The 12,726-nt window shown below is 43.9% G+C and overlaps 1 protein-coding gene across 5 annotated transcripts in view; it reads left to right on the top strand.

Moving 5' to 3' along the window:
• The window catches only part of ankdd1a (ankyrin repeat and death domain containing 1A), a 216,259-nt gene that overhangs the window by 191,738 nt on the left and 11,795 nt on the right, over positions 1 to 12,726 (top strand). For all 5 annotated transcript variants that reach the window (XR_010969690.1, XM_068017665.1, XM_068017664.1 and 2 more), the window contains one exon: positions 5,362 to 5,563. Coding sequence is in view for 4 of the 5 variants with exons in the window: in XM_068017665.1 (XP_067873766.1) it covers positions 5,362 to 5,563 (202 nt within the window). In the remaining variant the exon portion in view is untranslated. The remainder of the gene's footprint in view (positions 1 to 5,361; positions 5,564 to 12,726) is intronic.

Here is a 12,726-nt window from a genome sequence, read left to right as displayed (position 1 = left end):
CACAATGAGCTATGCACAGCTGACTGCAGTAGTGGAGCTAGTTAAGTTCTTATATGCCTTGTGTCCACAGTTCCTGTGTGATTTTCACATGCACATCTCAATGAATGGTTTCTTCATTCCCTTATTCCCCTTGTTTTTCATGGTTGGTTCAAAGTTTAGTTCAAAGGTTACTTCTTCACGCATGTCACGTGTTGCAGTTGGGGTCTTTTCTCATGTTATAGGTGAGGTATGTGAGTAATCCCTACTGTTCAACTCCCACCTGACCGCAGCAAGTGCTTTTGTTACTAGGGTTTTAATCCCTCTGTGTTTTATTTGTCAAATAAACAGACATCAACAGGTTTTCTTGTAGGTTTGAAACAGAAGATTAATTATTTATTTAGCAGTATTCATTATCCCGGAATTGTCGCAAGCGCACTCACACAAACAGACACAACAGACAGATAGCGAGGAAAAGGGCTAAGTGGTTTGAAGTGAGGTAGGTTTTCAGGGTTCACGGTAAACCTGTTGAATCTTCTTAGAGGTCAATTTCTTTTTAAAGTTGCAGGCCTGGGTTGTTTGTAGATTTCTCTGTCGGTTGAAATTTCACTCTGGAGACAGGGGATCACTTTCACTGCTCTGCTGCACAAGTTGAAGTGTAGAACTCATGGCAGGGCAGCTTCTTTCTCTCTCTCTCCAGAGAGTTACTTTTAAAGTCAAAATGGTCTTACATCTTGCCTGTATTGGGAGATGTAGATCTCCCTCCCTGTGGTGACCAACATTGGCCCAGGATGTGACTACTTCACACCTTCTTTGTTTCAAAAGAACCCATTCAATTCAAAAATGTCTTTTGATGGGTTCAGGCTGGGTGTACTTGACACCTCTTAGCTTAGAATGTATCCTTTTGTCTTTGCCAGACAGTAAGACAGTTTGAATATACAGCATGGCCTTTGGTAGCCATCTTTGAAGCACATTGTCCATCTTTATAACTCTTTAATTTGAGTTCTTGTATTTTCAATCTCTGCACTTCATGCCAGTGTAACATCTCCCCTGAAAGGGAAAAAATGAAATTCCTTGGATTTCATTTTTTATGTTATTTATTTTTTTCGTTTAGAAAGAAAGTAGGAAGGTATAGGGGTCACACCACTGCACACATGACATGCACACCTCACTCAGAACTGCTACAGCTGGCATTGTCTGTAACAGCCATTTCTTGTACAAGTTTGAGTTTTACATCATCCTTTCTTTGGATGAGGCACAATTATAATTGAATTTCCTTTTCAGGTGCTGAAGTTTTTCCCCAGGTAAGCTTCTGTTTCAAAAGTTGTTTTTTTTAAATCCATTTCCTATTTTTAAATCCCAGCTATGTGGTGTTGAAATGGGGTTGACTTTCTCTAGCATCTGTGTGCAGTGCTTTGGAGAGACATCTTTTCTGTTTCAAGGCTTGAAATGTGCAAATTTCTGTTACTGCATTGTTCTTGGTTGTTTACAAATTCCACTGCCTATACAATGCCTATCCACTCCTTAGCTGCTGTTTCCACAACACATGGGTTTAATAGTTCTGGTTCTGGTACATTCTGGTAATTCTTATCTCTAGGGCGATCGTGGGTGATAATATTTTTTAGCCCCTATAAGGCGTCTGGGTTCTCCTCCTGCACTTTGTCTGGGTGAGTTCTGAACCTGTTTGGCTGGATTCCTTTAGCTCTGGAATTAGAACCTGACCCTTTAATTCTTCAGTGGATACATCCACACTGACTTCACTTTTAGTTTTCTTGTGACATTTAAAGCGTTCTTTACCTTAGGGCATTTTATCTTCCCTTTTTTTCTTTACTTCGGAGATCAGTTTTTCCCTAATCTGCCCCATAGAATTATAGAAAGTTTAAGGCACAGAAAGAGGCCACTTGGCCCATCGTGTTTGTGCCGGCCGAAAAACGATCCACCTATTCTAATCCCACCTTCCGGCATTTTGTCCGTAGCCTTGCAGCTTACGGCACTTCAGGTACATATCCAGACTCCTTTTGAATGAGTTGAGGGTCTCTGCCTCAACTACCCTTTCAGGCAGTAAGTTCCAGACCATCACCACCCTCTGGGTGAAAAAGGTTTTCCTCATCTCCCCTCTAATTTTTCTACCAATCACTTTAAATCTATGCCCCCTCATCACTGACCTCTCTGCTAAGGTGAATAGACCCTTCACCTCCACTCTATCCAGGCCCCTCAAAATTCTATACATTTGTACATGTCCTCTGGGACACTACTGCTCACAGGTGGTTGTCCAGCTCCCACTGCACTCCTCTGTGGCACTTCAGCTAGGTGAGGCATCTCCCGCACTCTGGCTTGCCTGTGTAGGAACTTTCCTTGTCCCTATTTAAATATTCAAAAAGTTTTTGGATAACCATATCTTTGGTGCTTTTCCTTCAATCTTTGCTGCTTTTAGCTCAGCTCCTTTAAATTCTGCTGCCTCTATTTTGGGTCTTTAAATTCTACTGGCTTTCCTTTAGTCTCTAATCTTTATTAGCACTATTGCCCCTGAGGGATTTTTGGGACTTCCTCAGCTGTGCAGAGTTTTGTTTGTCCCCTCAGTTTCTCCATTCTCCATGGGGACTGCTCTGGACCCTCTGGATACATACTGTGCTTCCTGCCAAGTCATTACCCAGCAATAGGTTGATTCCCTGCATTGGTCAGCTCGGAATGACCCCAACAGTTCCCGGTGACCAACTTACTCTGTCGGTAAACCTTAACTAAAGGAACCTTCAAGCATTTGTCAGTAATCCCTTTCACCAATACTGTGGTATTGTTCTGCTTTCACGTGACATTTCTGTAAACTTGGCTGCCAGTAGTGTTTGTAAACAATTGGTATCCATGAGGATGGTTATCTCTTTGCCTGGTGCCTGGAATACAAAAGGAGTAATTTTTCCTTTGTGTAAGAGTTCTGGAATGTGTTTTGTTCTTGGGTTATTTTGGAACATATGCTTACTACTTTCATAGCTATGGACACTGGCTTGACTGCAGCACCTCCTGTTGGTTTTTTGGAATATCAACAATTTGCCTCGACATGCCCTGATTTTTCACACTAGAAACACATCAGGCATGCCCCTACTGATTTATTGCCTAGGTTCCTTCTTTTAAAAGTTGGAGACTGGTCTCGTTTTCCTTCCCTACTCTCCTTTTGTCTTGAGCCCATTTCTGCTTCATCTGCACCCCTGCTACAGCTCCCTAGCCTGTAAGAGTCGCTAGGCCCGAGTTTATTCTAAGTTAGGGGTCTGTGTAATAACTCACAGTCATCGGCCATTTCTGCAGCTTCTCTTACCCTTGTAACTCTTTGGTCTTCAATGTGTGTTCTTTTATTAACTGGGATGCTATTTTAAAATTCTTTCAGCAACACCACTTCTCTCAAATTTTCATATGAGGGTTCTAACTTGAAAGATCGTATCCAGCGACTGAAAGTCATATGTTTAATTCTTACAAACTCAATCTAAGTCTGTGCAGGTCTTTTCTTGGTGTGTTTGAATTTTTGTTGATATGCTTCAGGTACTAACTTATATGCATTTAGAATTGCAGTTTTAGTTTGTTCATAGTCAGAGGAACTCTTTTTTGATAGCAGAGAAAAAGCTTCACGAGCCCTACCCACTAACTCACCTTGTAAGAGGAGAGTCCAAAACTCTTTCAGCCATTTTAGCCTGGTAGCTATTTTCTCAGATTAGATAAAATATGACTCAACTTCCTCCTTATTAAAGTTTGGCACTAGTCTTGAGTGTCTCAGTACATCAAAGTTTTTCTCTGAATTAGGGACGCAGTTTAAGTGGCTGGTGGCACTTTCATTTTGGGTTTGCAGCCTTGTCTCTCTTTCCTCTTTTTCATTCTGAAACCCCCTTTCTTCTGTTTCTATTTGAAGCTGAAACTCTCTTTCTTTTGAAATTCTCTTTTCCATTTCTTTCTGAAGCTCTTTGCCTTCTGAAACTGCATCTCCTCTCTTTTCAACTGCAACTGAATTCTAGCTAGAATTATGTTTTCAGACTCTGATTCCATGCTTTCTTCTTCTGGTTCAGATGTAAGTTTAAATTGGTTAGCTAGACTCTTCACCAGTTTAGGTTTCTTTGCTTTTCGTTTGAAAATGAGTTCCACTCTGTAGCCAACCTTTTTAAATTTAAATACTTAATTTATTTAACTTATCATGGGATGTGTCTCACTGCTCTACAAACTTCATAGCGTAAAATATGGCCATCTCTTTTGTTTCTAGCACCGTAGAGAAAAAAATAGAATACAAGAAAACCTGTTTGTTTACTTTCCAAAATTTTAGAGGTCAATTTTCCTCCTGTTTTCAAATCTCTCATTTGTCTGGTAGTTCAGATCGCGGCTTCAAACCCCCAATTTGTACGGGCACTTGACAAGGGATGTGAGTGGCCTCCAGTGTTCAACATGCATCTGACCGCAGCAAGTATTTTTATCACTAGGGTTTTAACCCCTCTGTGTTTTAGTTGTCAAATAAACAGACAGCGACAGGTTTTCGTGTAGGTTTAAAACAGAAGATTAATTATTTATTTTGCAATATTCATTATCCTGAAATTGTCACAACTGCATCCACACACGCACACAGAGGAACAGAAAGATGAGAGGAAAAGGGGCAGGTTGTTTGAAGTGAGGTTGGGTTTCTGGGTTCATGGTAAACCTGTTGAACTTTCTCAAAAGTCAAGTTATCTTTAGTTGCAGGCCTGGGGTGTTTGTAGATTTCTCTGTTGTTTGAAAGTTCAATTTGAAGACAGGGGATTACTTCCAGTTCACTGCTGCACAAGTTGAAATGTAGAATTCACAGCAGAGCGCATTCCTTTCAGCTTGTTGGATTATCTCCCAGATCTCAGCTGGACAGGCTTTGGTGATGCTTTGTCCTGGGTCTCTCTCTCTCTCTCGTTCTCTCTCCAGAAACATAAGACTGTTGATAGATTTTTGTTATCCAAAGATATTACTTATTCTGGAGCAAAGGGTGGCATATGGAGTTAGGTTTCAGATCAGCCATGATCTCATTGAATGGTGGAGTGGGCTTTAGAGGCTGGGTGGCCCACTGCTCTTCTTGAGTTCCTATGTTCTTTCCTTGTGATTTCTGAAATCTCATTTTTAATACATATACAGGTTCTAATGCACAGATCTAATGCTTCACCTCTTAATGTTGCAATTCGTTGAGTACTTTGGGGTCAGCAATGAAATTGTTTCATTTAAAGAGTTCTGAAACTTACCAGGCAAAATACCATTTTACTTTCCAACTGTTTCCAATAGTAACGTTAGGATCTGGGCAAAAATAGGTTAGAACTTCATTAACAGATTTGTGCTGAGGAATCTCAACCCTTGAGGAGTTGGAGAAAACCACAAAATGAAATAAAACTTTTATTTCAGGATAACCCAAACAGTGATTCGGAGTCCTGTGTTGAAACGCATGTGACCTTCAAACAAGACCACAGACCAGAAACCCAGCACATTCGCTCAGTAATATGGAGACTAGCAACAAAGTACCTAAAACCAAATGAGTGGAAGAAACTTGCCCATTTCTGGAAGTTTACAGAAGCACATATTAGGGCTATTGAGCAACAGTGGGCAGGTAGGGAATACCAACACCTTTCAGTGAATGATGTATATATGTATGCATCTTTCCACCAGAAATTTTGCATGCCGCAGATTTTAACCTTCCCTACTTATCTATATACTTAAAATCTCAGTCTAGCAGGCTCCATGTTACCTCTATTGAGCACTTCCCCCTATCAACCAGCTCCCTGTATTGAACAGCTCCCCATATTTAACAGATGCGTTACTTCAATCCTGGTCTCTTTCACACCCCCCCCCCCCCACTTCCTTTGTTCCAATATTGGTGGCCTTGCCTTCAGCTGCCTAGACCCTAAGTTTTGGAATTCCCTCCCTGAACCTCTCTGCCTCTCGTCCTTTCCTCCTTTATGTCGCTCCTTATGTCCTAGCTTTTTGATCAATGTTTTGGCCATTTGCCCTAATATCGCCTATGTGGCTCGTTGTCAAATGTTGACATTTCTGTGGACATCAACACTTCCCAATCACACCATTTAAGAAATACTCTGCATTTCTCTTTTTTCCTACCAAAGTAGATAACCTCACATTTTCCCACATTATACTCCATCTGCCAAATTTTTGCCGACTCACTTAACCTATCTATATCCTTTTGCAGACACCTGGGCCAGACGTAAAAAAATGCAGCCCGCACACATGGGCGGCACCACGATTTCAAACGCGGCAGCTCATTTGCATGGCCGCGGCACCCGCCGCTCCCCCCCCGACGATGGAGGGGGTAGGCCAGCCGTAGCAGGTAATGGCGTCCGCTGCCAATGTGCAGGTGCCATTTTTAAAGGGCTTCCAGCCCTCTATGCACATTTAAGATTTAAAGGGCCAGGTAAGTTTAAGTTTCCTAAAACTAAATAAAATAAACGTACCATGCACTCTCCCATCCCTTCCCCCCCAATGGCAAATCTCAACATTCCTGCCCTTTTCCCTCCCGGAATACAGATATTTAAAATTTAACCATTCCCTCCCCAAAGTTTGGCTCCTTTGTCCTTTACCCCTTCCCATCCCCCCCCCACCAACCAATTCGGAGCATTTTAACCCGACTTCCCCCATCTCGCACAGAGAAAAATATCCTCCTCCCCCCTCCCCACAGGTGTCGCGCCATGTTTCCCCGAAAGGGGATTCGAAGGGGCTGCATTGTCGGCCGCCTGAATGAAGATTAAGGAGGCGACGGGACCCTCATTAAATGAGGTATGTAAAGTAGTTTACATAGTGAAATGGGGGTCTCGTCGCTGAGTGGCAGGGTGGCCGCCTCGAGGCCTCACCGCCGAGATCGGCACGGGGCTTGCCGCCATCAGGGTTGGTGGCGGATCTCAGCCACACCAATCTTCATTGCCTCCGCCACCATTCCTGATGGCGTAGGGGCTTTAAAATCCAGTCCATTGTATCCTCCTCACAACTGGCTTTCTGACCTATCTTTGTAGCATCAGCAAATTTGGCTACAATACACTCTCTCCATTTGTCCAAGTCATTAACATAGATTGTAAATAGTTGAGGCCCCAGCACTGATCCCTGTGGCACTCCACTAGTTACAGTTTGCCAACCTGAAAATGACCCATTTATCCCAGCTCTCTGTTTCCTGTTAGTTAGCCAATCCCCTATCCATGCTAATATATTGCCCCAAAAGCTCTTATCCTGTGCAGTAACCTTTTACGTGGCACCTTATCAAAAGCCTTTTGGAAATCCAAATGCACTACATCTACTGGTTCTCCTTTATCCAACCTGCCCGTTACATTCTCAAAGAACTCTATGAAATTTGTCAAACATGATTTCCCTTTCATAAAACCATGTTGATTCTGCTATTTCCTTAATAATGGATTCCAGCATTTTCCCAATGGCAGATATTAGGCGAACTGGCCTATAGTTTCCTGCTTTATGACTCCCTTCTTTCTTGAATAGGCGTGTTAGATTTGTGGCTTTCCAATCCATCGGGACCTTTCCAGACTCCAGGAAGTTTTGGAACATTACAAGAAATGCATCCACTATCTCTGCAGCTACTTTTTTTTAAGACCGTAGGATGCAGGCCATCGGGTCCAGGGGTCCTGTCAGCTTTTAGTCTTGTTAGTTTGCTTAGTACTTTTTCTCTAGTGATTCTCTTAAGTTCGTCCCTCCCTCTTTCCCCCTGATTTTCTACTATTATTGGGATGCTTTAAGTGTCTCACCCTGTCAAGACGGATATAAAATACTTGTTCACAGGTGCTGCCATTTCTTTGTTTCCCATTATTCATTCCCCAGTCTCACCCTCTAAGGGACCAATGCTCACCTTAGCTACTCATTTCCTTTTTATATATTTATAGAAGCTTTTACTGCCTGTATTTCTTGCTAGTTTTCTCTCATACTCCAATTTCTCCTCTTTATTATTCGTTTAGTCATCCTTTGCTGGTTGCTAAAATTTTCCCAATCTTCTGGCCTACCGCTCGTCTTGGCAGCATTATACACCTTTTCGTTCAATTTGATGCCACCCTTAACTTCCTTAGTTAGCCACGGATGGTAGAGTCTTTTTTTCTCAATGGAATATATCTCTGCTGAGAGTTATTAAATATTTGTCACTGCTTCTCTACTGTCTTACCTTTTAACCTATTTTCCCAGTCCACTTCAGCCAACTCTGTCTTCAGACCCTTGTAATTGCCTTTATTTAAGTTTAAGACACTATCTATGGACCCACATTTCTCACCCTCAAACTGAATGCGAAATTATATTGTGTTACCCCTCCACCTGGCCTCTTACCCGCTCTTGATCTCTTCATTGAAAACTGTCGGCGAGACATTGGTCATCTCAATTTTTCTGCCCCCCTCTCTCACTCTAACCTGTCCCCCTCTGAACTTGAGGCACTCCGTTCTCTCAGGTCTAACCCCGATATGGTCATCAAACCTTCAGACAAGGGTGGTGCTGTTGTTGTATGGCGTACCGACCTCTACCTTGCAGAAGCTCAACGCCAACTCATGGACACTTCTTCCTACCTCCCTCTGGACCATGACCCCACCACCGAATCTCAAGCCACCATCCAAAGGACTGTCACTGACCTCATCTCCTCTGGAGATCTTCCCTCTACAGCTTCCAACCTCATAGTCCCGCAACCCCGGACAGCCCGCTTCTACCTCCTTCCCAAAATCCACAAATGGGACTGTCCCAGCAGACCCATTGTGTCAGCCTGCTCCTGCCCCACTGAACTTATTTCTTTCTATCTTCACTCTATCTTTTCTCCGCTGGTCCAGTCTCTTCCCACCTACATCCGTGACTCTTCTGACGCCCTACGTCATTTTGACAATTTCCAGTTTCCTGGTCCCAACCGCCTCCTCTTCACTATGGATGTCCAATCGCTCTACACCTCCATCCCCCACCAGGATGGTTTGAGGGCTCTCCGCTTCTTCCTGGAACAGAGGCCCAACCAGTCCCAATCCACCACTACCCTCCTCCGCCTGGCTGAACTTGTTCTCACATTGAACAACTTCTCCTTCAACTCCACGCACTTCCTTCAAGTAAAAGGTGTCGCTATGGGTACTCGCATGGGTCCTAGTTATGCCTGTCTTTTTGTGGGATATGTCGAGCATTCTTTGTTCCAGTCCTACTCAGGCCCCCTCCCCCAACTCTTTTTCCGGTACATTGATGACTGTTTCGATGCCATTTCCTGCTCCCACCCTGAACTGGAAAACTTTTATCAACTTTGCTTCCAATTTCCACCCTTCTCTCACCTTTACATGGTCCATCTCTGACACTTCCCTTCCCTTCCTCGACTTCTCTGTCTCCATCTCTGGGGATAGGTTGTCTACTAATATCCATTATAGGCCCACCGACTCCCACAGCTACCTCGACTACACTTCTTCACACCCTACCTCCTGTAAGGACTCCATTCCATTCTCCCAGTTTCTCCGTCACCGACGCATCTGCTCTGTTGATGCTACCTTCCAAAACGGTGCTTCTGATATGACCTCCTTTTTCCTCAACCGAGGATTTCCCCCCACTGTGGTTGACAGGGCCCTCAACCGTGTCCGGCCCATTTCCCGCACCTCTACCCTCACCCTTTCCCCTCCCTCCCAGAACCGTGACAGGGTTCCCCTTGTCCTCACTTTCCACCCCATCAGCCTCCATATCCACAGGATCATCCTCTGCCATTTCCGCCACCTCCAGCGTGATGCCACTACCAAACGCATCTTCCCCTCCCTTCCCCTGTCAGCATTCTGAAGGGATCGTTCCCTCCGCGACACCCTGGTCCACTCCTCCATTACCCCCACCACCTCGTCACCGTCCCATGGCACCTTCCCCTGCAATTGCAGAAGGTGTAATACCTGCCCATTTACCTCCTCTCTCCTCACTATCCCAGGCCCCAAACACTCCTTTCAGGTGAAGCAGCGATTTACTTGTACTTCTTTCAATGTAGTATACTGTATTCGTTGCTCACAATGTGGTCTCCTCTACATTGGAGAGACCAAGCGCAGACTGGGTGACCGCTTTGCAGAACATCTCCGCTCAGGCCGCAAGCAGGACCCTGAGCTTCCGGTTGCTTGCCATTTCAACACTCCCCCCCTGCTCTCATACTCACATCTCTGTCCTGAGATTGCTGCAGTGTTCCAGTGAACATCAACGCAAGCTCGAGGAACAGCATCTCATCTACCGATTAGGCACACTACAGCCTGCCGGACTGAACATTGAGTTCAATAATTTCAGAGCATGACAGCCCCCCATTTTACTTTCATTTTAGTTATTTTTTCTTTCTTTTCTTTTTTACATTTTTCACAATCTTTTTTTTTGCATTTATTTCATTTCATCTTAGTTTGTTCAGTTTGCTTACCCACTGTTTTTTTTTTCAGGTTTGCACTTGCTGCTGTTCAATATTCAGTCCGTTATCACCTAATCTGTACTAATGCTTTGTCTTTCAACACACCATTAACATATTATTTGCCTTTGCTCCATGACCTTTTGGTCAGCTATGTGGTTTTGTCCAATCTGCACCTTCTCTTTTGTTATCTCTTGCCCCACCCCCACCTCACTTGCTTATAATCTGTGACATTTCTAATATTTGTCAGTTCCAAAGAAGGGTCACTGACCCGAAACGTTAACTCTGCTTCTCTTTTCACAGATGCTGCCAGACCTGCTGAGTGGTTCCAGCATTTCTTGTTTTTATTTCAGATTTCCAGCTTCCACAGTATTTTGCTTTTATTATTTAGATTTTTAGTTTAGAGATACAGCACTGAAACAGGCCCTTCGGCCCACCGAGTCTGTGCCGACCATCAACCACCCATTTATACTAATCCTACACTAATCCCATATTCCTACCAAATCCCCACCTGTGTTTTGATCACTCCTGCCTCAAGGATCCTTTACTATGAGGTCTTTGATTAATCCTGTCTCATTACACATTACCAGGTCCAAAATAGCCAGTCCCTAGTAGGTTCTAGAATGTATTGTTCTAAGAAATCGTCCCAAATACACTCTATGAACTCATCCTCCAGGCTATCTTTGCCAATTTGATTTGTCCAATCGATGTGAAGATTAAAATCACCCACGTTTATTGCCGTACCTTTCTTACAAGCTCCCAATATTTCTTGATGTATGCTCTGTCCTATTTTGTAGCTACTGTTAGAGGGCCTATGAGCTACTCCCATTAGCGAATTCTTTCCTTTGCTGTTTCTTATCTCCACCCAAACTGATTCTACATCTTGATCCTCTGAACCAAGATCATTTCTCACTATTGTACTGATGTCATACTTTATTAACAGAGCTACCCCACCTCCCTTTCCTTTCCTCCTGTCCTTCCAAAATGTTAAATACCATTGAATAGTCAGGTCCCAACCTTGGTCACCTGGCAACCATGTCTCTGTAATGGCTGTCAGATTATACTCATTTATTTCTATTTGTGCTATCAATTCATCCATTTTGTTACAACTGCAGTGAGCATTCGGACAAAGCGACTTTAATTCTGTCTTCTTACCATTTTTGCCTACTCTGACCTTATTTGCTGGTGCACTCTTACGTTTGTACACTCTGTCCCTTCCTGTCACACTCTGGTCCTCATAACCGTATCATTAGCCTGCAATATTGCCTTGTCCTTTCTCTTTAACTTTCCAGATCTCCCCTCATGTGAACCCTCCTCCCCCACTATTTAGTTTAAAGCTCTCTCTACTGCCCTGGTTACATGATTCACCAGGATGCTGGTCCCAGCATGGTACAGGTGATGGCCCTCCTAATGGAATAGCTCCCTTTTTCCCCCAGTACTGGTGCCAGTGCCCCATGAATTCAAACCCACTTCTCCCACACCAATTATTGAGCCATGCATTCAACTCTCTAATCTTATTTAATCAGTGCCAATTTGCTTGTGACTCTGGTAGTAATACAGAGATTATTTTCTTTGAGGTTCTGCTTTTTAATTAACCCAAAGCTGCTCAAACTCCCTCAGAAGAACCTCTTTCTTAGTCCTACATATGCTGTTAGTACCCGCGTGAGCCACAACAACTGGATCCTTCCCCTCCCACTCCAAGTTCCTCCCTAGCCCTGAGGAAATGTCCTTAACTCTGGCACGGACAGGAAACACAACCTTCGGGACACATACTCTCAGCTGCATAGAACCGTATCTATCCCTCTAATGCTAGTGTCCCCTACTACAGCTACATTCCTTTTTACTCCCCCCACTTGAATGCCCCCCTGCACTACGATGCCGTGGTCAGTTTGCTCATCCTCCCTGCAGTTCCTGCTCTCAGCCATACAAGTTGCAAGAACCTTGAACCAGCAAGGGCTGAGGCTCCTCCAATGCCACCTTCTGGGGATCCGCAGACCTGCTGCTCTTGCAGTCACACCCTCCTGTCCCTGAACACAGACCAAATCTGAAGTACCTACCCTAAGGGGGGACTGCCTCCCGGAACAAAGTGTTCAGGTAACTTTCTCCCTCCCTGATGCATTGCAGTGTCCAAAGCTTGAACTCAAGCTCATCAACTCTGAGCCGACGTTCCTCAAACTGCAGGCACTTACTGCAGACATGTTTATTGTGGATCACACTGGTGTCCACCAGTTTCCACATGCTGCAGCTGCAACACATCACCTGCCCTGCCATCTTTGCTGTGTTTTATTTAACAAATATCACTCAACAATTATCTGTAGTTATATCAATTGGTTTAACTAGTTAAGCTATACATTTAATGCAATACTTACATCTCCCCAGTACCAGTTAAACTACAGCGTCCA

The sequence above is a fragment of the Heterodontus francisci genome, chromosome 38, assembly GCF_036365525.1.
Source record: "Heterodontus francisci isolate sHetFra1 chromosome 38, sHetFra1.hap1, whole genome shotgun sequence".
In the NCBI taxonomy this organism is placed as follows: Eukaryota; Metazoa; Chordata; class Chondrichthyes; order Heterodontiformes; family Heterodontidae; genus Heterodontus; species Heterodontus francisci.
This window is presented reverse-complemented; position numbering and strand designations above follow the sequence as displayed.